Source organism: Hyaena hyaena, unplaced genomic scaffold, assembly GCF_003009895.1.
Source record: "Hyaena hyaena isolate Hyena2069 unplaced genomic scaffold, ASM300989v1 scaffold_851, whole genome shotgun sequence".
Lineage (NCBI taxonomy): Eukaryota > Metazoa > Chordata > Mammalia > Carnivora > Hyaenidae > Hyaena > Hyaena hyaena.
This window is the reverse complement of record NW_024081483.1, coordinates 340,522-364,518: the sequence shown is the minus strand read 5'-3', so window position 1 is coordinate 364,518 and position 23,997 is coordinate 340,522. Positions and strand designations below refer to the sequence as shown.

The window sequence follows — 23,997 nt, the reverse complement described above, 5'->3', positions numbered from 1 at the left end:
ATGAATGACTGTTGGTGTCCAAAGAAAGAAGAGGCACGGGAAGGACTAGGAAAGGTTTCCTGAAGGCGAGGACACTAAAGAAGTGCTTTAGTAGGGCTGCAACATTGGCCGACTGCACTGCGGGAGCGAAGGGAGGCACCATTCAGATGCTGGTCTATTGAATGGGGCGCCCTTCAGAGCTCAGGAAATGGAATGCAGACATACTGACCCTGTTAAAATAAGTCTAGCAGCCGAGAGACTATCAGCTGGTGGAGTGGGGGAAGATGGGAGAGGCAGGGAATGGTGTTCTAGGTTGGAGGGGGTTTTTATTAAACTCATGACTTGTTTTATATAAGTATGCCTTTGCCTCCCCAACTTTTTAAAAAATTATTTTTTTAAGGTTTATTTATTTTTGAGAGAGAGAGACAGAGCGTGAGCACAGGAGCGGCAGAGAGAGAGGGAGACACAGAATGGGAAGCAGGCTCCAGGCCCCAAGCTGTCAACATAGAGCCCAACACGGGGTGCGAACTCACAAACCATGAGATCACGACCTGAGCTGAAGTTGGACACTTAATGGCCTGAGCCACCTAAGCACCCATATCCCCAACTTTTAAACTCCCACTAGTCTGCATCCTCCCTGCATTGGATGTGGTGCTGGAGGGCCCAGAGAGAAAGGTGGGAAGGGAGAGGGCTAGCCCTCAGGAAGTACCCTTCTACCACCCCCCAACCCCCCGACCATGCTTGGCACCCTGTATACTTGAAGTCTTTAATCTTCCCACCAACTCTACAACCTCAGCTTCCTTCCCACCACTTCTGCAGATTGAAAAATGAGACTCATAAAGGTGAAATGCCTTGTCCAGGGTCAGCCGCCGGCTGAGGTTGCATCCCGCCCACTGTGGCCTCAGCAGCTTCCTCCCCTCTTTGCTCCGGGAAAACTTAATTTCTGAGGAAAGTGGCACCTAGAAAGGAATGGGTGCTGGGGTCGGGGTGGGGGGAGGTCAGGACTAGATGTTTGTGAGGGGTTAGTTCTCATTTAGCGAACGTGCTCTCAGCGTTGTGGGTGGGGCTGTGGCTGTGGCTGACCAGCTGCGTGGTCAGGGTTTGCAAAGCTTCCAAAGATCCTTTTGCTAGAAGGGCTTTAAAAGCTGCACGCTCTCAGCAGTTTCTATCAGCTGGGATTTTTCCCCCCTCCAGACTGAATCCTGTCAGGGTTTTATTGGCTTATATGTTCCCAGAACGATTCCACATCTCCCTCACCTGAGCAGCACTTTGTCACCCACACTATTTCCTGTCACCAAATGGCTCTGGAAAGAATTCTTGCCCAGCCCCATCTTTTGGCCCCCAACCTCCCCTCTTCACTCTTTCAAAACGCCCTGGTTCCTCCAGGAAGTGCAAAGTGGAGCCCATCCGGGATGGAGGAACACCAGAGCCTCATTTTGATCCCAGTTGTGGGGGTTTATTCCCATTCCTGGTCTCCTATTTTGAACCTTTTATTTTTTTAATTTTTTTAAATATTTATTTATTTTTGAGAGAGAGAGAGAGGGTGAGAGTGAGCATGAGCAGGGGAGGGCCAGAGAGAGAGAGAGACAGACAGACAGACAGACAGACAGACAGAATCGGAAGCAGGCTCTAGGCTCTGACCCATCAGCACAGAGCCCAGTGCAGGGCTCGAACTCATGAGACTTTGAGTTGTGAGATCATGACCTGAGCCAAAGTCGGCTGCTTAACCGACTGGGCCACCCAGGTGCTCCTATTTTGAACCATTTTTAAAGGAGCCCCTGAAAAACCAGGATATCGTGGAGAGGCTCATGCTGTGTGTCTGGGAAATGAGAAACACCGTCTAGGGAAGTTCCTGATGTCCCCCAGCCTATGGATTCCAGTCCCCTGGACCACTCCGAATGCCCTTGTCTTCAGACCCCTCTCAGGGAGTCTTGCCTTTGGCGTCTCGTCCTTTGTTTGGTCGCTAGGGGCCCTTCCCCTGCCAACTCAGAGGCAAACAGGGATGGGGCCGAGCCCTGGCCGCCCAGCCTCGCGGACAGCATTATAAGCTGCTCTGCGTCAGCAGAAAAAGTATCCACCGTACCTTGCATTCTAGAGGGCCCTCTCCCCCGCCGCCCCCCGGGGGTTCCTGTCCCTAGCCTGCCACGCCTCTGTGCCCGGCCAGCCTTGCCCACCAGGCCAGCAGTGCTCCAGGAATCCTGACAAGTGCCACTAGGGTGGCTCTCGGTGACTTCGTGGGCACTGTCCTGGGTTGCTCCTCCTTGTGTCCTCCTCCTCCGGGGACTTACTTGCCGAGGATGAGGCCCGGAGCCTCTCCCAGCTACCAAAATACCAGCCCTGCCTCCTGGCCCTGCCAGAAAATGCTTAGCACATTAACAGGTTTAGCGGCTACAGTTGTAGTCATTTAGGAGGCCGCAGAGGCACACGGATCTCGTTCTGGGGTTCTTTCCAGCTGCTCGCTATTTTGACAACACTGGGTGGCACCGTTACCAGAAACCTGGCCTGCTGGCGAGAAGGAGGCTTTTGGGGGCCTGGGGGTGGAGGTGTGGAGAAGTCCAGGAGGGCGGTAGAGACAGCAGCAGTGAGTCAGGGGCCCGGAGAAAGGAGGGTGGAGGGTGCCAGTCTCTACTCTCCCTGGCCGGCCTCCCTTCTTGCCTTCTGGAGCTTTCTTGGATCAGCTCTTGGATACTCGCAGCTGATTTCCAGTTGTCTCAGTGCAGGCGCTTTGCTTGCAGAAGAGGTAAGAGGCTCCGAGACTGCAGACAGGCAGCAAGACAGAGAACAGAGGCAAACCCAGCAAGTATCTTCCCAGACTCAGAAGAGCTCGCTGCGGCTGCTTGCCTGCCACTTAGCGGCTGGGTGCTCTGGGCACAGTCGCTGCCTCTCCGGAACTCGCTGGTCCCATCTGCAGAATGGGAATCACATGACCCACCCCGGCTTCAGACTGAGGATAGACCACGCACGTGAAAGTGTTTTGTAAAATGTAAAGTGACAAACAGTTGCCTACCTGTGTCCTGGAGGACTGTGTTTTATTGATTTTTGAATTCTTCCATGATGTGTGGTGTGTTGGACAGAGAGGTAAATATGGTGGGGCGCCGGGGTGGCTTAGTATGTTCAGCATCAGACTCTTGATTTCAGCTCAGGTCATGATCTCATGTTCGTGAGATAGAGCCCCGCATCTGGCTCTGCACTGGGCATGGAGCCTGCTTGGGATTCTCTCTCTCCCTCCCTCTGCCCCTCTCCCCTGCTAGTGTGAGCTCCCTCTTTAAAAAAATGTAAATATGGTGACTTCCTGGAAATTTCTGATTTTCCTCATTGGTGATCAGTGTGGTGAAGACAAGTAAGGCTGTGGGTATATTGGATGGTTGGAGCTGCTGTAGCAAAGTACAGACTGGGTGGTTTATTTATATTTTATTTACTTTATTTTTTCATTAAAAAACATTTTATTTTTACTTATTTTTATTTTTTTGAGAGAGAAAGAGAGACAGAGCCCAAGCAGGGGAGGGGCAGAGAGAGGGGGAGACCCAGAATCCGAAGCAGGCTCAGGCACAGAGCCCGATGCAGGGCTCTAACTCATGAACAGTGAGATCATGACTTGAGTCGAAGTCGGATGCTTAGCTGACTGAGCCACCCAGGTGGCTCTGGGTGGATTAAGTAACAGAAACTTATTGTTTCAGTTCTAGAGGCTGGAAGTCAGGATCAAGGTTGTTTGCAGGGTTCTTTCTTCCTGAGGGCTGTGAGGGAGGATTTGTGCTGGGCCTCTTAGCTTCTGGTGGTTTGCTGGCAGTTTTTGGTGTTCCTGGGCTTATAGAAGCCTCACCCCAAGCTCTACCTTCATCTTCGCATGGTATTCTCCTTGTGTGCATGCCTCTGTGTCCAAATATCCCCTTTTCATAAGGACAGCAGTCACATTTGATTAGCTCCCCACCCCCACTACCTCACTGTAACTAATAAGATGTGCAATGACCCTATTTTCATATATGGTGGCGGTCTTCTGAGCCCAGGGTCTGCTCTAGGATAGGGAAGACCACAGCAGTGTGCCAGACCTGGCTGGGAAATGAAAGTTCTATAAAAAAAAAAAAAAAAAAAAAAAAAAAGAAAGTTCTTCTGATGCAGATGAGGACCCCATTTCTACTACGATTCCTGGATTTGGGGGAGGGACCTTTGTTCCTAGAGTTAATTTTATTTTTTTCCCTTCTGAGTAGCATCTTTTTTGTTGTTGTTGTTTATTTATTTTGAGAGAGAGAGAGCATGAGCAGGGGAGGGGCTGAGAAAGAGAGAGACAGAGACAGAGAGAAAATCCCAAACAGGCTCCATGCCGACCTGGGGCTTGATCCCACAACCATGAGATCATGACCTGAGCTGAAATCAAGAGTTGGACACTCAACCGACTGAGCCCCCGAGACTCCCTGAGTAGCTCCTGTTAGGCAGAGTGGCTGCATGTGTGTTTTAGACCCCAATGCAGTACCCATTCATACTCTTCATGGTCCTGTGTCTCTTTAAGCCACTAACCCCATATACACGTGACCTGCCTCCTTTATAACTCTGAAGCTTGGAGAAATCGTTGCCAATGCAGGACACCAGTGGGTGATATGTTTCACCTTCTTTTCATCTTCCTGCCCCTTTGCCATCCTTTTTGTCCTGTACCACCATCTCCTTCCAGAGCATCTCTCTGATGGGAGAACCACCCATGCCACGTGCACCCACCCCCTGCCCTGAGTTCTTTTTTATTTTTTAATGTTTATTTTTGAGAGGGAAAGAGACAGAGCATGAGTGGAGAGGGGGCAGAGAGAGAGGGAGACACAGAACCCAAAGCAGGCTCCAGGGTCTGAGCCGTGAGCACAGAGCCCGACGGAGAGGCCATGAGATCATGAGCTGCAGTCGGACACTCAGTGGACTGAGCCCCCCGGCGCCCCACAGCCCCGAGTTCTTGCACATCAGCAAGAGTGTTCTGAGTTGGCCAGATCCAGACCACAGTGTTGGTGCTCATCGTGGGGGCGCAAGGAGACCCCGCCTTCGGTATGAGAGGCTTCGCTGCCATCCACGGCATCCTTCACACGCTCCCCATGATTTGCTCCAGTTTAGGAAGGGGCTGATGTGGAAGAACCCATTTATAGAAGTCACCCCCTGGGTGAGAAGCAGGAATCTACTAAATTCTCATGGTGCAGCGGCTCAGTGCTTGGTGCTTCCCGCTTTTCTCACTAGCTCCTCCCACTAATCCTAAGAAGCAGGTAATGGTTTGCATGAACCTCATTTTATGGATGGACAGTTCAGGTTTTGAAAGGAAATAAAGGAAATGTAAATGCTCTAAGTCACTTAGCTGGTGAGGTTCCAACTCTGGACCCTCAAATCCTTTTTTACCCTCTCAGGGTGCCTTGGAGGGAGGGCGGTGGCCTGTTTGCATCAAAATCACCCCCATAGCTGAGTGGAAAGTCAGACTCCTGGGCTCCACCCTGGTCTACTGGACCAAGAGAGTGGGGGATCTACATTCCAAAGGAGCGTCCCAGTGACTCTTGCACACACCCCACCACCCCAGAGCTTCTTCCCTGGTTCCCAGGCAGGTTGAGAACCTGCCCTTCTCCCAGGTGGGTTTCTGAGATGTGGGGGAGCCCACTCTTACAAAGCCTCCCCATGGCCTCCTCTTCTCCCCTGCTTAGGGTGGCCCCCAAACCTCCGGTGGAGGCGGCAAGTGGGCTGCAGGTGGGTTGGGAGAGGGTGGCTCATGTAGACCGCATTGACCTGTGGCTTCTTACCCTTCCCGTGGTTCCTGTGTCCTTCACACCCCCTCCCTTGCGGTGCCTCTGCCCAAGGTCCTTGTGGGAGGAACCAGGGCTGCTGTCATCAGGCAGCAGCCAGTGCTGGGCAGGGCTGAGCCCTGTTGGGTGACGATGATGTTAAGTTTCCCCGTGACTGAAAGGAAGTCAGTGTTTCCAAGCGAAATCTTAGTGTGAGCCCCGCAGAACGCGGGGCCTCTGTTTAGAACTGCACATCCTTTCCCCGCCTTGTCTTCCTCTGCTCTCCCTCTGCCTCCCTCACGTTCTTCACTTTTCCGGTCCATTCCAGCAACTTAAAGTATAAAATCTGAAGGAAGAAGTGCTATTGTCCTATTTACTTATTGGCAGCAATGACTTGCTGACGCCTCAGCTTTAAGTCAGATCCTACGGAGTCCCATCTCTTCTCCAGAGATATGCAAGTGCATCATGCAGGGTGTGGTCCTCACAGCCTCTTAGGAGTCATAGGATCTTGGGGCTAGAATGTCAGCCCCACGAAGGCAGGAACCTGCTGTCTGCCCACTGTCTAGAAGGGTGTCAGCATGTAGTAGGTGCTCAGTGAACATTTTTTGAAAGAATTAATAAGGCACTGCTAAGTTAAGCTCGTCCAGGAGGACAAGGGGAGCAAACAGCGGCTCAGAGAGGTGAAATCACTTGCCTGAGTTTGCACAGCAAGTAGATGGTGTGGCTGGGGTTAGAACCTAAGTCAACAGGATTGTTCCTGAATATTAAAGAATATTAAAATCTAAGTCATGGCTTTTGAAATGTCCACCTTATAAGCCCAGAGACCCCTTGCTGGTTTCCTGGTGGGAGAAGGTGTTCTGACTCCTCTCTCTTTCTTGGTCCATAATCTCAGGGATCCAGACAGAATCAACAAGTGGTTTTTCCCCGTCTCAGAATAGACAGCATCCCTGAAAATGCTAGCTTTGGTTTTTCAGGCTGACAGTCTAAACACTACCTCATCGTAAAAGTAAATGGTGAACTATTTTCATACACTCTTAAAAATTTAATTTGGAAAACTCCTGTCCTTGGAATGCAAAATTCACCAGGCATTTTATATCCTGCAAGCTGAGCTACTTGCTAGAACCTTCTTGCCAGTCCCTCTTGTGAGCACCCCTTGTAGAGAAGGACCAGGAGATTTGACCAGCATCGCGACTTACTTATTGATTCAAAATGTCATGTTACTTTCAAAATGTTCACTCAGGGGCACCTGGGTGGGTTAGTTGGTTAAGCATCCATCTTCCACTTAGGTTATAATCTCACAGTTCATGAGTTGGAGCCCCGTGTCGGGCTCTGTGCTGACAGCTCAGAACCTGGAGCCTGCTTCAGACTCTGTGTCTCCCTCAATCTCTCTGCCCCTCCCCCACTTGCGCGCGCTCTCTCGCTCTCGCTCTCACTCTCGCTCTCGCTCTATGTGTCTTAAAAATAAATAAACATTAAAAAGATAAAAATGTTCACTCAGTTCTGGGTCCTTTTTTCTCCCTCCTTCCCCCTTGTCCCCCTTCACAAAGTGGGGCATTTTGATGCTATAGTGGCAGGTGGGGGTGAAAAATTAAAATAATGTGAGCATCAGTCAGTCCTCAAGTTCACCCCACTGCATCCCTAACCCCATCTCTGAGCTTGTCTTTCCCCATCCCTAAGGTTGGGGTTAGGTGACCTCATGACCGCAGGGAGGGAGGGAGAAATAATTTGTTTCTCACATGACCTCATATTTAAAATTTTTTTTAAAATTTATTTACTTATTTTTGAGAGAGAGACAGAGCGAGGGAAGGAGGGGCAGAGAGAGGCGGAGAGCAAGAGAATCCCAAGCAGGCTCTGCACTGTCAGGACGGAACCTGCTGTGGGGCTTGAACTCACAAACCACGAGATCACGACCTGAGCTGAAACCAAGAATCGGACACTTACCAACTGAGCCGCCCAGGTGCCCCGACCTCATATATTTTAAAAGCTGAAAGTTTTATTTTAAATGTTTATTTATTTATTTTCTTGGGGGAGTCAGGCAGAGAGGGAGAGAGACTCCCAAGTAGGCTCCGTGCCTTCCGTACATAGCCCTACACCCTGCTCGATCTCACAGATTGTGAGATCATGACCTGAGCCGAAATCAAGTCAGATGCTTAAGTGACTGAGCCATCCAGGTGCCCCTAAGAGCTGACAGTTTCATGGATTATTGTTGAGGCATTGTCAAAAGGCCATTCTGTCAAAACCAGCCAATTCAAAAGGGCAGTATCAAAGTTATGTTGGAGTCAATATAAACATAAGTTAAATAAATAAGTCAAATAAAACCGTTTCTAACCTGTGACTAACAATCATCATGATAAAGAAGGATATATTGATGCTCTGCTAACATATTAAGCCCAGCGCTAGGCACTTTTCCTAGTGCTTGTTTGTCAAATCTTCACAACAATCCTAGGATACATGTACTTTAATCTTTATTTTATTGATGGGAGAGCAGGGACAAATATCTTAAGGAGCTTGCCAGAGGGCATGCAGTAAGGAAGGAAGGCAGTTACAGAATTACTAAGTGACACAGACTCCTTAAATTTGTATCCTGAATCGGTGAAGTGTTTGCTTCATGGTCCTGCCTGGACGGTTCAGTGTGGTGTCCCGGTGGCCTCTGAAATGCCCAAGGTCAGAGAAAACTCACTGTCTTGACCCTGAAGGCAGGCCATGCCAGAAATAAATCTGAAGACACTTTTCCAAAGGTGCATCTCGAGGAACAGTGTAGAGATGAGTTTGAATGCCGAATTCCTCCTGCTCTTGCTGCCTTTCAACAAATGTTTAAGCATTCAACAGTTAGGGGGACAGAATAGAGCTGAGACTATTCCCCGCCCTCCCGGAGCTCACAGCTTACAGGCAGCTGCAGTGAACTCTGTGATAAGGTGCACAGCAAAACACTGAGGGAGACGGGGCAGTGAGCAGAGGACTCTGGGAAGGAATGACACACAAAATCATGTCACACTCCAGAAGTCATTTGGTGGTACTTCCGTCACTGGTTTTCTGCACTTCTGGAACAGTGTCGGTTGCAAGGATATAGGCTCTCTTCTTCTCCACTGAGAAAATTATTACAGTGTAAGGTGGTTTTCCAAAGTTTGCAGGACTGGGCTTTGTGACTGCAAGGGTAATGAGCATGGACACACTTTGAGTCCTTTAAAGCCCTTTGGCTGATGTAGGGCAAGCCATCAATAGTAGGTGTGCAGAGATGAGCGGAAGGTAAGGACCAGCTCCTGTTACTGCCATATCCCACTGCCACTGGGCGCGGCATGGAGGTGTTCACCGAGGGATCCAAACAAATGGGTGAAATCAAGGTTCTGAGCATTTCAAAGAATATGTGGCTTATACTGTCAAATGGTGGTCAATTGGTGTGATGACCAGGAGTGGCTTATGGATTTGGCAAGAAAAGGAGGAAATGAGTCACTAAGAACCAGTGGCTTCAGAGGAAGGATGGTTCATGGCTTCTAAATGGAATGGACAGATGAGCATATGACATGTTTGAGGAGCTTTTCAGTAAACATAAGGAAGAGGGTTGGATCATTGCTAGAAGGGTTCTTTGATGATTAATGGCCTTCTCATGCCATCCCTACGTTAGCGTGTGGAGAAGGGGAAAGAAAGGGGGGCCTGAGAGGGAAGGAGGGTTGACTGGGTCCAGAAGAGGTAGAGCGTGTGGGGCTGTGGTTCAGGAGGAAGGCTTCCCTTGAAAGAGAAGAGAGACCTTTGCTTAGAAACTAGGGATGTGTTTGAAAAATAAACCATCCATTTTCCACACCCTCACAAAGATGACCCTGTGTGCCCCCAGCTGGCAGCTTCTGCTCCTTTGCTCGGAGAGTTCTGGCTTCACCTCTGTTTCAGAAGCGGCAGGTCCTCTCCTTCCTCAGTGATGGCCTATGGAGATGGCCTTCGTCAGTGCGGCCCCCCACCAGCCTGGGGCTGCACCTTGAATTTGAAAGCATGAGTGTGTGCGTGGGCGCACATGCACGTGCGTCCCCAGAGCTGGTAGGGACTCTCAGGAAACTGAGACTCCGAGGGGAAAGTGACTGTCTTTGTTAATTTTCCTCTGGTGCTGGCTTGATGCCTCCTCGCATGTGGCAGCGATGGAACACATAGGTATTGAATAAGCCACAGAAGCATCTAGTTACGGCAGACAGAGGGGAACTAGATATTCGGATTGTATTTTCGGTCCTTGTCTTTTCCAGGATACCACCCAAGACTCTGTGTGTTTCACACCCACGTCCCTGGACACTAGTTTTGTTGGAGTAGTAGTGGGAAGGAAGCTCTGTTAATGGAATGGACTCACTGAGTGGACTGAGACCCAGCTACCTCTGTGGGCAGCCTGTGGGTAACACCCTATAGCCTTGGCTCCCGCCCTTCACTTCCTTTACTCTCTGCCTCCTTATTGAAAAACAACAACAACAACAACAACAACAACAAAAACCTCCCACCCCCTGCCCCCAGTACTCTACCAATTCCAGTGAAAGAAGGCCTTGTGCTTAAATAATCACATGGAAAGAAAAAAAAATCCCATCCTCCTATAAATGTGAAAGGGTACTGGCTTGGGGCAGCTTTCAGTCTTTATTTGAATTAGGGATTTTGTGGATTGTTGTTGTTTTGTTGTTGTTTTTGTGGGATGCTATCCAGTATCCCAATGTTCACGTAATGCCTTGACTTCACTATCGCTTCTCCTAGGATAATTATAGGTTGGCATAATGTGCCTATTGTTCTGTTCCACAAAGGAGCACTGTCACACAATGATGGGATGGGGGGCGGAGAAGGGGGTGCAGTGTGGATCTGGAAGGAGGATCTTTGTGTTTGTGTGAGTGTGTGTGTCCCGGACAGCCACGCTGAATCTTCAAGTATTTCTCTTGTTCCTTGCTTGGATCCCTACCCACCTGGGTGCTTTTGCTCTGGGTTTTGGTCCCTGGTGTACCTGGTTTGGGCTTCTCTGCACACTTCCATCCTGGGGTTATTGCCCAGTGCTGGGCACAGGCTAGGGACTTCAACCTGAGCTAAGGTGTTGAAGAAAGTGTTTGAAATTCTTTCAGGGAAGTTACTTGCCCGGATAGAACAGGCTCAAGGGCCCCTGGTGTTGCAGATGACCTCCGAGGTCATTCAGGCCAGCCCTTGAATGTTTGGGTTTCTCATCTGAGTTGTTCAGAACACTTTGCACTATAAACTCGTGATACTTGTTGGGACATGGTGGATAATGTAGACAGTCATTCATGCATTGATCAAAAGCTCATCGACGGCTCACCATGAGGCTGGGGCCCCTGTTAGATGCTGGGTATATGGTGACGAGAGAAAAGGGCACCAGTGCTGCCCTCAAGGCTCTTCCACTCCAGGTGCCCAGGGAGGCAGGTAAAAGAACCGCAGGTGTTGTTTAACCCTCTTGACCCTTAAGGAACCCGGAGCTGGAGGATACGCTTGGCTTATTTCTTATAGCCAGAATTTAGAACTAGAAGTTCATGGCCCATGTGGCAGCCTTTGCCAGGTGACACCTTTTTTTTTTTTTTTTTTTTAAATGAGATGTTCCAGACTGAGGTCTCCCCTAGAGGCTTTGACGGTAGTGCCTATTACATTTCTCTCCTTCTCTCCCTGCCCCCACCAGATCCTTCTGCACCGGGGCTCATAGCTCTGTGTAGAAATGTTTTTGACTCTACCAATAAGCAGTTTTTTGACCAAGCACCATTGGCATCCAAATGGGAACTACCATGGCAGCCATGGCCTTCATAGCTCACCCTGAAAGAGGCAAAGGCAGACTTCTTTGAATCCAGGGACACAAAGGCCACTGGGCTGAGGCTCTGTGAGAGAAGCTTAGGAGAGAATTTTTCTATCCTTGGAAGGGACCCGCCTCAGTTTTGCTGCCTGGAAAGGCAATTGTTATACTAAAAATATATGTGTTTTTTTTTTTTTTAATGTTTATGTATTTTTGAGAGAGAGTGTGAGCGGGATAGGGGCAGAGAGAGAAGGAGACACAGAATCTGAAGCAGCCTTCAGGCTTTGAGCTGTCAACACAGGGCCTGACCTGGGGCTTGAACTCACAAACTGTGAGATCATGACCTGGGTCGAAGCTGGACGCTTAACTCTCAGAGCTACCCAAACGCTCCAAAAAAATGTATGTTCTTGATCTAACACTCAAATTAACTGAGAATCCTTATTTCATCTGGTGACCTGACTGCATGGGGTGGGTGGCAAGGTGGGCAGTGAGCAGGGACCCTGCACCTCCACAGGGCTGATGGCGGCAGGATGTGGACACAGGAGCACCGAGGTCCTGAAGAATAATGTGACAGCTGCCCCTGACCACGGTATCAAACTGAGACAGGCCATGAGATGAGAAATAGGAGATCCTGGCCATTTGTGGTCTTTGGAGAAATCACCTCAGAAGAATAGCACTCACAGGAGCCGAGAGAAAAGGAGGGTTTGGAACCTTGTTCCTCACTAGTTGTATCTGAAAAGACATTCTGCAGAATAAACAAATGCATCCCTTTTGTGTATATTTTAAAAGAATCAAAATTCTTTCCTCCTGGTAAGTTAAAACAAACACCCAAGGCTGAAAATACATGTATGCGAGGACAATAAAAAATGTGGAGGCGTCTGGGTGGCTCAGTTGGTTAAGCATCCGATTCTTGATTTCAGCTCAGGTCATGACCTTGCAGTTTTGTGAGATCGAGCCCCACATTGGGCTCCATGCTGACAGCGCGGAGCCTGCTTCTGATTCTCTCTCTCTGACCCTCCCCCACTCGTGCTCTCTCTCTCAAGATAAATAAACTTAACAAAATTTAAAAAGTGTGTCTCAGTCTTGGGCTGCTTGGGGGCATTGACCTGTGGGCTGCCAGGAGGGGTTCAGGGCTCAGCGTCTTTCCCTCTGCTCCCAGGAGCTGATTCTAAACATGAATGTCTCCATGTCTCTCCCGAAGTGTGGTGTCTGAACACTGGGCAGCCCCTTGAAGATGAGCTCATCTGGGAGCCAGGAGCTCACACCTTTGAGCTGTGAGGGGTCTCAATTGCCGGCAAGGAAACTGAAGCCCAGAAAACTCACTGGTGGGCTTCAAGCCCAAAGCTGCAGAGCAGGATGAGAACCCAGGACTCTTGACTCTGGGGTGTCTGCAGTTTATTAGGACTATACACTCATGGGTCCTGTGGCCTCTCTCAAATGTAAGCATGTTGAGGGGAGAGACCATGCGTCAGTCTTTTGTGGTATCGTGTCTTTTGTGGTGTTCCAAGGGCTGATGACAGTCCTGCATGCCAAGCTGTTCTGTCAGCAACAGGGAAGAGACCATTTGCTCGCTGGTACTCACATTTGTTGGTGCCTTGTTTTTAAAAAGAATTTTTTTAATGTGGTTTTTTTTTTTTTTTTTTTTGACATACAGAATGTGAGCAGGGGAGGGGCAGAGAGAGGGAGACACAGAATCCGAAGCAGGGTCCAGGCTCTGAGCTGTCAGCACTGAGCCCAACATAGGGCTTGAACTCACGAACCATGAGATCATGACCTGAGCCGAAGTCGGCCGCTTAACCGACTAAGTCACTCAGGCGCCCCTAGTGGTGCCTTCTTTGCTCCTCAGTGGGAGTCTATTTTTCCATGGCTTGTTCCACACTTTTGTTTCCTCAGCTCTGGGGCTGAGTCACCTGGAAAGTGGATGCTGGGCAGGGAGGGTATCTACCAGGAAGGATTATTCCTGAGGAAGCTAGTACTTCTTACCCCCTCAGCAGCTACCCTTCTTTTATGCGCTTGGAGTATTTATGTGTGCAGCTCTATTTTCTCCCACTGTTCTACGCATTCATTTCCTGGCTCGATGGATAGATGAGATGCAGAGCCCTCACATCGTGTGTTTCGTGCCTCGCGCCTGGGGTGACATACCCAGCCTGAACAGGCCTGGCCCAGGTGCCACTCAGCATGAGTGCTGCTTTCCTGGTCTGACCCAGGAAAAGAGGGATTCTTATGCTCAGAACTTTGTGATGACTTGACAAAGACAATGAAAGGGGAATACGGTTCACAGTGGAGTGAATGCTGTGTAGTTTCCAAAGCCAGCAGTTGCCTGAACCGTGAGCACACCCAACCACAGTGAATAGTTCACAGCATGGTTCTATGTGAATCACCAACTACCTCCCCAAAGTCGTGCCGATGCCTCTAGCCTGGTGGCTGAGGCTCTGAGCTCCACTGTCACTGTCTTTCTACTTTTTTCTCAGTTCTTTGAGCCACCTGGGGTGAGCCTCGTGGATACATTTGTGGACACTGCTGACGATTACCCCAAGTCCAGGCACCAAAACACTGCCTGCATTCTCTGCAGCTCTTTCTGTTTCTGTGGCTGGTGTCCAGATCCGAGTAGTTGCTGGGGACTGAGGGGGAGGCCACTTCCTCAGGCCAGGTTTTCTTCTGAGGCAGCTGCCTGTGAATGCAGGAATGGTTTCTCCCTGTGCTGCACTGTCGGTGGGATTGTGGGAACCATCTTGGCCGGGGGGGGGGGGGGGGGGGGGGGGGGGGGGAGAGGAGAACGACAGTGGGGTGAGTGCTACCCAGAGAGTCATCTCCCTGATTCCAGAGACCGAAGCCACACGGAAGTTAAGTCTGTGGCTATTTTCTTTCCCGTATTGTCAAATAGTCCCTGACTGCATGTCATTATTTGTGTTGTGCCTGTTTGTAGGCAGGCTCAGCTTGCAAATACATAACCACTTGGTGTCTGCCCATCCACTCATCTATCCACTGGTTTATCCATTGAATAATCAAATGATCCTCTACCCATCCATCCTTTCAGCCATCCATTTCTAAGGGATGACAAATTTATGTACTTAAAGGGACCAGGCAGGTAAAGGGAATGAGGAAAATGCACTTGATGGGAGACCATAGGGAATGGTGGGGACTATGGCAAGCCACAGTTCGCTGAGCTGCCGTCTCCAACATCCCCTGCCTGCCCCACACTCAGGTTGGATATGTGGCATCTGATGACCATCTTTATCTCAAAAGCATTTGGGTAGCATTTGAGAAGCCCAGAGCTGTGCGTGTATGTGGTGGTAGTGGGGGTGGGCAGTTCCTCTTCAGCATTGTGTAGAATTTGCTGGTAAAATCAAACTCTGAAGTGTGCATCAGTCAGGGTTTTTTCAGGTTGCAAATGACAAGAACTCCAAGTCACCCTGCTGGAGCACACAGAGGAACATCCGGGCTCCTGTAACAGGAAGTTCAGGAGTGCGTCTGCTTCACCTGGGACCAGGTCTAAGGGCTCAACAAGGTCATCCGAACCCCTTCCTTCTCCCCTTTCCTCTCAGTTCTGCTTCCCTCTCATGGGCCTCCTCTGCAGACAGGCCTGCTGCCTGGGGGTCTCCCAGCAGCTTTCAGGTAAACATTTTTATCAGCGTTTCCACACGGAGCGAAAGAAAGCACCGCATTGCCACAGAGACTCTAGGATGGACCTGAGTTTCCCTCACTCGGGCCGGGGAGGTGGTTTTCTCCCGGAGTCACAAGCCTGTCTGGAAAGTTGCAGGATGGAGCGGGACTGATTTTACTCAACCGGCGGTGGGGGAGAGGAAAATGGAGGTATTGTTACTGCAGGGAGGGGGAGGGGCGGCCGGGAGGCAGACAAACCTGTGACCTCCACAGGGGGAGGGGCTGGCGGAAGGACTGGACTAGCCCTGGAAAGCAAGACCCAGGACCCCGAGCGTGACCCGGGCTGCCCCCTGCCCCCCTTTCTGTCCTTCCTCCGCATTTGAGTAGTAGCTGCCCCTGACGCCTGACCCCCTTCCACTGTGCCCAGGATGCGGGGAGCACAGTGCCGGGTGGGCCAAGGCGGCCGTTCACTGCTGCCTGCTCACTCTCGAGATGCTCGGGTATAAGGAAGTTGAATGCTCTGTCCAGAGCGGAGACTTTCAAAGTTTTTGTTGTTTGGGGCATGACAGGAACCCAGGAGAGGCCCGAAGTGTGCAGAGCCCTCCGTGAACTTCCCACCACATTCTGCTGCTGGAGGAGGAGCTGCCGGCGTGAAGGGCTCCCTCTCAGCTCTGCCGACTGGGGCTCGGAGCTCGGCTGCACGGATCCCACGACTTGGCCCAAGGCGGGAACCCGGGCCCGGCAGAGCCGTACTTCTGGTGTGGAGCCTCTGACTTCCCACCCTGGGCAGACCAGGCTTTATTCTCTGCCGCTGGCAGCCCCCTGTGGTGGCCTAGTGGGGACCCAGAGGTCTCCATTGGAACTTTGGTCTCAGAGAGTAAATCAGGCAGATCAGGTCTGACCTCAGTCACATGTATTCCTTAGTGCCAGAAATACCAGCTCTCTTAGGATTGAGCAACAGTTTTTTTCCTCACCATCAAGGATGGCTTTTAACTGTTTCCTACCTTGGAGTTTTGTTGTTGTTGAAAATATCTACCAGAGAGCAGAATGTTAAAAGGAAACTAGGAAAAGGGCAAATGAAGCACGTAAAAGGACATATTTATAAAACCACTAGAAACTATGGATAAATACAACTCATTTCCCTATAATGGAAAGTATAGGGATCGTAGAATCGCTGATGGTGGAAAGCATCCAAGAACCTTCACCCCCTATCTCATTTGCTAGAACAATCCAGTGAGGTTGATAGGGAAGGGCCATTTTCTTTTCATATATGTCTCATAGATGTAGATAGGGTCATTAAGAGTAGTTTTACTGTCTCCTATCCATGTGCCACACTTAGTCCTGTCTCCTACATGCCTTACCTGTCACTTCTCCACCTCGCCTTACCCCCGTGGGAAGATCTGCCCTCTCTCCTTCCTCCTTTTCTCTAATTCTGCCTACCTTCCAGATTCCACCTTTCTGAAACCTTCCAGATTGATTCCATTCTCCACTGATCTCTCAATCTTTTTCTCAGCAACAGTGCTTCTACATTGCATTTATTACAGTGTATTTGAGTTAGGGCTGAAGATGCAGGAAATAGCCCTGCCCTCCAGAGGCCTACATTCTGGGAAAATGGAAATGATAAGACCTGTCTCACAGAGTTGTTGTAATAATTAAATGAATTAATATACATGCAGTGCTTAGCATACTGCCTGAGACACAGTCAGTGCTCCCCAAATCCTACATGCTCAGGGTTGTATGTGATGTTTAATCCATGCAATCGCTGCGAGAGGCTGATTTTCCTGTGTCCTTTTACAGATAAAGAAAGGGATGTTCAGATAAGTTATGCAATTTTCCCACAGTCACACAGCTAATTAGCTTGAGATCTGAGATTCGAATTCTAAAGCTCTCTTTCTTTTTTTAACCTCACCTGAGATACTTCAGTGATAAAAGCAAATGACGCACAATGTTGTTGTAAGATAAAATCCTTGTTCCTTTGGTAACTGCCTCAGTTCACCCATCTACAAGATGGGAAGGTAGAGAGATTCATGTTGGGAATTGTTGACTACAGCCCATAGCCCAGAGTAATCACGATACGATTAAAAATAACATCATGGTTTGCAGGAGAAGCCGTGTAGGGGAATGGAGACTGGGTTTGTGGAAAATTGCTTGGGTCTCACACTTGTCTTCTTTCTGCAGAAAGTAAACAGATCCCCGTCCCTGGACCATGTCTGGCCTAGGAAATTCTGATCATAAATCCAGATCTTTGGGTGTCTCTGTGGGGGCCCCTCAGACCTCGGCATGAAAAGGTCAGTCTGCATTGGGCTGAGGCAGCCCCTCTGATTCCTCGGGCCTGACAGGGCTTTGCTAGTATTTGCCGACTGACAAGTAGTTCATATCAAGCTGGTTTAGTTAGTCACTGGGCCTGATAGAACCAAAGTAATGGGCTAACGGAAGTAGTGGGCAGCTCGTAGGTGGCCACATACTAGTGTGGAGTGAAGGATTCTGGGTGCATTTTCCCCTTTATTCCTTATGATACAAGGACACTGCAAAGGTAGTATTTCAGTTGGGGAAATAGAAGTTCACATAGACATGTCTCTTAGGCACCATACACTTGGTACTTTAATTAGATTTTTGCTGCAAAGCAAGATGTTTTCAGTATTCTTGAGTGAAGGGCAGAACCTTATTTCCTACAGTCCGTCACCATTTCCTACATTCCTACAATTGCACCGTCGAGTGCATTTTTCAGCAGAACCCACCTTAGGTAGACAGAATAGGAGCCCCTCCAAGATGTCTGCATCCTAATGCCTGGAGTCTATAAAAACATTACCTTACAAGGTAAAAGGGACTTTGCAGACATGATTAAATCAAGGACTTCGAGCTGGGGAGATTATCCTGGAGTCTATGGGTGGGTCCAGTGTAATCACAGGGGTCCTTATAAGAGGGAGGCAGGAAGGTCAGAGTCAGAGGCAGCCATACGATGATAGAAGCGGAAGTCCAAGTGATAACAGTGGAGGTAAGGGACCACCAAAGCAAGGAATGCACGCAGCCTCTAGAAGCTGGGAAACACAAGCGAACGCATTCTCCCCTAGAGCTTCCGGAAGGAAAGCGTCCCTGCCAACACCTTGATTTTAGCCCTCTGCAACTCATTTCGGACTTCTGACCTCCAGAACTGTAAGATAGTAAGTTTGTGTTGTTTGAAGCCATCAGGTTTGTGGTAATTTGTTGCGGGAGCAGTACGAGCCCAACACACCGCCTTCCCACACGGCCTGTTGAATATTCTAAAGTTGCAGCTGACTCCTCTTCCTTTATGACCCAGTGCCCTTTAAACAAAGGGGATAGGTGCCCTCCACCCACTACTGGGCAGGTCTGTGCTAGAGTTAGGTTTCTGCGGGGGAGGGTGGTTTTGTACTGAACTATCCACACACTCGTGGTTGTGCTTCTGACCACTGACCCTGCTCGCTAGACAGCTGATTGGTGGGGGTGGGGGGCCAATCTGAGCCGATGCCATTGAGCTATTTTATTTTTTAATGCATTCTGCTCTGTCTCTGTGGACAGAGAAGCCAGTGGAACAGACGATCCTATGTGGGAGTTAACTCATGAGCCGTGTTTTTCCACCACTGATGGTAGCAGCTAGTGGAAGGTGGGACCCCGTGTCACAGTAACAGCAGCCACTGTTGACTACTCACTCGTGGTGAGGTTATATCATCGGTTCTCAGCGATCCGAGGAGGAGGAGGAGGGTCCTGTAATCGCCCCCACTTTGCAGATGAGGGAAGTGAGCCTCAGAGAGGTCTGAGGATCAGACAGTAAATGAATGAGGAGCCAGGACTCAAACCCAGCTCCCTTGCTGCTCACTTACATGGTGTGCTGCCCGTCGCAGGTGTGCTGTGGCACAGACCAGGCGCTCCTTAAACATTTACTGGCTAAATGAGTGAATGACTGTCACTCAGGCCAGGAGCACCTTTATGAACCCCAACCAGGGGCAGCAGGGTAGACAGAGGGGCTGCAAGAAACCCCAGGTCGACAGCAAGGAATTTACTCCTGCAGGTAAAAATAGTATAGAACTGTCTATCTCACTTAACATCTCCCATCTGGACTTGTGGGTAGGCCTGGCTAAATTCTTGCTGAATTTGTCGGTGTCTTCTATCCAGTGGAGCCCCGGGCGCCGAGCAGGAGGTGGGGATGGTGATCTCTGGAGATGTCCCTTTCCCCTGGGGCTTCCCACACCCCACCTTTGGATGCTCCAAATGGCCCAGCTGGTGATCCAGGGTGGACGATGGGTGCAGGCTTGAAAATTTCCTTTCTTCCCTCCCTGAGCACGGACCAGAGAGATGGGGAGGAGGGGCGTGATGATAGACGTACACTCGGTGTGAAGCGGCAGGGGTCCCCTATGGCCTTTGCCTGTCTAGAAATTGCCAGTGTCCCTAATATATGGCAGCTTGTGTGGATGCTTCTTCCCTTTTGCTTTCTTTTATGTCTTGCTTTTGTGAGAGAGACGAGAATTTACCACTGATGAGCCTCATGCTATGTAATGAATGGAAGGCAAGTGACCCCAGCTGTCTCCCGCTCCTGCCATCCCCAGAAATGTCTTTCCAGCCCTCGCGGTCTTTGCCTGGCCGGTTCCTACGCGCTGCTGCAGCTTTGTTAAATTGCCCCCCGGCTGCTGTCTGACACTTTTGGTTTCCTTCTTCAGATCCCTCTCAAGTTATTACTTCATTTGTAGCAGTGGTCAGAGCAAGGAAATTCTACTGATTTTCCTTCTTTCGTTCTCAGTTTCTCCATACATTAATTGGGTCTAATCATGTTTGCCGACCTCCTATCTTTAGGAGAGATTCAGTTTTTGGCGTTCAATGGGAGGGATAGAGAGTGTTTTTGATTGGAGCGAGAGCCCTCAGATTCCAGGACTGCACAGATTTTAGGACAGAACTCAGTTTTGTAGTTCAGCCTTATTTTGTTTTTGTTTTTGTTTTCTTTTAAAGGACACTCTTTGTTCTGGATGCTTTCCAGTCCGTGCAGTGCTGTAAGAAACCATTCACCTAGAGATGTCCCATGAGTGATCTCAGATTTGGAGGTGCTGGGGGAGAGGAGGTTCAGGACAGCTCTGGCAATTTGGGCCCCCTCTCATGCTGGAGTGCTGGAAATGGCCTCTGCTAATTGGAGCTCATCCTGTCAGGACACATCAGGGCTGCGGCGACACCCGAGCTTGGTGGGGGTGGGATGGTCTGCAGAAGCAGGTGTCACTGCTGCCAGGTCCTGGGAGTGCTTTGTTATTCCAGGGAGGGAGAGCCGGCCAGCAGTCATGTGGACCGAGGTCAGGAGGCTGTGCAGAGCTGGTTTCTCTGGGAGCCCAGGAGAGCCAGTACTGAAGTGAAGGCTGTTTGGGGCTGTGTGATGCCAGAGCTGGTGTGTGTGTGTGTGTGTGTGTGTGCGCACGCGCGCGCGTGTGCGCGCACGCTTGCATCCTCATGAGTGACGATGTTTGTCTGCAACAATACTGACACAAGAAATTTGTTTTTTTTTTCTTTTTTCCATTGCCTTCCAGAAAAGACAAAACAAAACCCCTTAGTCCTTGAATTGTGTTAAGGGGAACATAAATTTTGGCTGTAGGGAGCACTTGAGGAAACACAGCTCAGCTCCAGGTCCTGTAGCAGGAAGCCTTCCTCCCTTTTTGTTGCCGCCTGGTCCCTCTGCTCTGCCCTTCAGAGTTTCCTTGTGACTGTCCTGGGCTAGGGCCCGCAGGCGTGTTTTGTTGACATGCTGGTGTGTGCCCAAGGACAAGCTCATGGCTCCCCGCTGGCTGTGCAGGAAGGAGCAGTGGGGGCATGTTCCAGGCCCCTGGGCTGGGTAGTGCCTGCTGTGGCCAAGTGACGCCATGCCCCTTGGACACAGTGACTGCAGGCGGCATGGAGCGCTCCACACTCTTTTTCCTACCCCACACCCCATCCACCTGACCCTCTTCTGGTCACAGGTGGCGAGTGTCTCCGAGCTGCCTGCCCGGCTTTGAGCATGTGGCTCTCCTGCAGAAGAAAGGGACTGGCTGTCAGGCACTGTGGACCGGTGGGGAAAGAAGTCTGCGGGTTTGGGCTGAGCTGTGCTCTAATCCCAGCTCTGCCCCTGAGTAGCTCTGTGGCTTCGGTTAAATTCCCATCCTCTGTGAACTTTAGTTTCCTCATCTGTTAATATAAAGCACCGATGGTGGTTGAGTACGGTACCTGGCACAAAGCAGCTGCCTGACAAATTGTATGACGATTATTGAGGCGGTGATGTCAGCTTTGTTTGCACTAACAGCACATCGCCTATAAAATCTTCCAACACCCTGCATGGGACAAGCCTGATCCTAGCGAAGGGGACCCCCATTGGACCTGATGACCTCTGTTGTCATTCTAGTCATGGGTGGACAGCTTCTCGTGTGCTTAGAGAACCTCCCTAGTGTTTCCCTCTTTCCCCGGTGTTGCTTCGGTGGTTAGCAAAGGGGCTGGTGAAGCTCAGGCAAAGAGTGCAGGCTGCCAGGGCAAACCTTCAAGCCAGCAAGTCAGCATTTATTTATAGGTCTTGGAGGGAGACAACAACGCAGGCAGTGGAGAAGAGCCTGGCAGGGGCAGCTGCAAGGGGCAGGGGGCAGGGGGCAGGGCAGGGGGCAATGACAGTGGGGGGTGGGGGGGAGGGGGCAGAGAGGCCAGGTGGCATTTGTGTGGTGGAGAGCCAGAGTTCCAGCAGAAAGCAGCAGATTCCCATGGAGTAAACTGAGGTGTGTCTAATAAGATGGCTATTTATACAAGTGTGGGCAGGGGAATGTACGAGGTAAGATATAGTGCTACCCTGGGGGCTAGGTCAAGGGGAGAGGGGAGCCCTATGGAGAGGGCTGCCTGATGGGGGCTGTGACCTTCGGTAGACCCATCAAGGGAGTGGCTCGGGGAGTAAGTGCCTCATCTTGCTCTCTTTCTTCCCTCTGACCTGCTGCTGGCATTCACCGTTGACCTAGGCTGTAGAAGCAGAGGGGAGATGGCAAGTGGCTGACCATGTGGGACATGCTCCTGGGGGCACAGGGCTGGGAGAAGAGTGGTGGAGAGAGAATGCCTGGAAGGGCCAGCGGAAGAGAATTGGCCCAGAGAAGCAAGGGCTAGGGGAGAAGGAAGGCGGCGGGTATTTAGGGGTACATGGGTGGAGAGAGGTGAGTTACCCAGGACACCCGGCCAGAGGCTCTGTGGCAGAATGATTAATATCACGGCCTCAGGGAGGCAGGCAGAATGGGGACTGATTTTACCCTACTTCGGTGTGGTCTTGAGCCAGCTGTTTCACCTCTCTAAGCCTGTTTCCTCATCTGTGATGGAACGATAAAGATACCATTTTCTACCTTGTAGTGGGGTCCCATGAAATGCTAAAGTACTCCGCAAGATGGCTGGGACGCTGAAACTGGGTGAGTGGAGATAGGGCAGATAGAGGGCTTTGACAGAGTGTCCAGCTGAGCGGGCCTTGAGTACTGTGTAAGGCCCAGTGGGGGTGTTATTTATCCAACTACCGTATGCCAGGTACCCCTAGTCACTGGGAATGCAGAGGTGAACAAACTAGAGCAGTCTCTCTCCCAGGGAGCTTCTGTGTCTAGTGTGGAGAGACAGGTAGTAAGTAAAGATTAATAAAATGAGTTTTGGTGGTTGGCAAAGTACAACCAGGGGGTTGGTGGGGGGAAGGGTAGGTAAAGAAAGAGCAAGTGCTGTACATGAGGAGTTCGGGGAAGGCCGCAAGAAGGTGGGGGTGCACAGAGCCCACAGAGCACAAGCAGCACCCTGGAGAGATGAGGGGAATGTGCCTGGACAGGGCCCCGCAGGTGCCAAGGCCCTGAGGCCGGTGTTTCTGGGGCAGAGAGGTGGCTTGGCGAGTGGAGTCGCCAGCTGGTAATAGCAGCTGCCTCTAGGGTGGGCGTGAGGACTAAGTGGAAAGGTCTTAGCCTGTGACTGGCACCTATACATGCTCAAGGACCCTGCGTTGTTGGCTTGTGTTATTATTACTGTAACAAAAATTATTCTTTTAGGGGTTCCTGGGTGGCTCAGTTGGTTAAACACCTGACTTCGGCTCAGGTCACGATCTCACAGTTCGTGAGTTTGAGCCCTGCCTCAGGCTCTGTGCTGACAGCTCGGACCCTGGAGCCTGCTTTCGGAGTCTGTGTCTCCCTCTCTCTGCCCCTCTCCTGCTCGTGCTCTATCTCTGCCTCTCTTTCTCAAAAGTAAATAAACATTAAAATATTTTTAAAAATTATTCTTTTAGAACAGCGTGGCATAAATAAGTGGGTAGGTGTGGTAAAAGAGGTTTCAATGAATCAGCAGACATTTACTGCCGAGGTGGTGCAGAACGTAGTGTTGAAGAGTCTAGGCTCTGAGATGAGAATGCCAGGTTCAAATCCTGACTTGGCTGTTCCCCGTGTGGGCCTGGGCCTCTGATTGGAGCTGAGTGTCCTCATCTGGGTTAGAGGGGACAGTAATAGCGTCTCCCTCATGGGGTTACTGCAAAGATGAAATGCACTATTCTTTCTAATGCATTTAGAAGGGAGCCTGGCCCACCGCAAGGGCTAGCTGGTGGTATTGTCATTGCTGAGGCTCAGGGGCAGCCCTGGTGCCAGAGCCATGAGCCAAGGGCTCTGTCTGCAAGGAGCTCGCAGTTGAGTTTGAGACTTGTGTTCAAAGGGATCCCAGCCACCCAGGGCAGCATAGGATGGTTATTGAGAAAGCGGCCTGACCGTTGTTGGTGGGAGCATCATCAAGGGCTAGAGGAGGGAAGAGAAGGCTCTGAGGAGGGTTGTGGAAACAAGAAAATAAAATTAATGTTAACCGGATTTGATAGCATCAGGTGAAGATGAAAACAATCACATCAATGCTTCTGCCCTTGCCATGTAGCCGTTTATAGCCGTGTGCACATCCCCAGGCCGGGCCCCCTTATCTCTCATATCTGTCAGTAAGGGAGAG

General features: G+C 50.4%; 1 protein-coding gene across 6 annotated transcripts in view; it reads left to right on the top strand.

Moving 5' to 3' along the window:
• Positions 1-23,997, top strand: part of DPF3 (double PHD fingers 3) — a 255,832-nt gene that overhangs the window by 67,373 nt on the left and 164,462 nt on the right. Inside the window, exon 1 of one of the 6 annotated variants that reach the window (XM_039219941.1) lies at positions 17,326-17,348. The exons of 4 other annotated variants lie outside the window; for them this stretch is intronic. In XM_039219941.1, the coding sequence (XP_039075872.1) occupies positions 17,341-17,348 (8 nt within the window). In that variant the 5' untranslated portion in view covers positions 17,326-17,340. Of the gene's footprint in view, positions 1-17,325; positions 17,349-18,538; positions 18,683-23,997 lie in introns of those variants that run through there. One more of the 6 variants, XM_039219938.1, reaches the window with a different exon arrangement.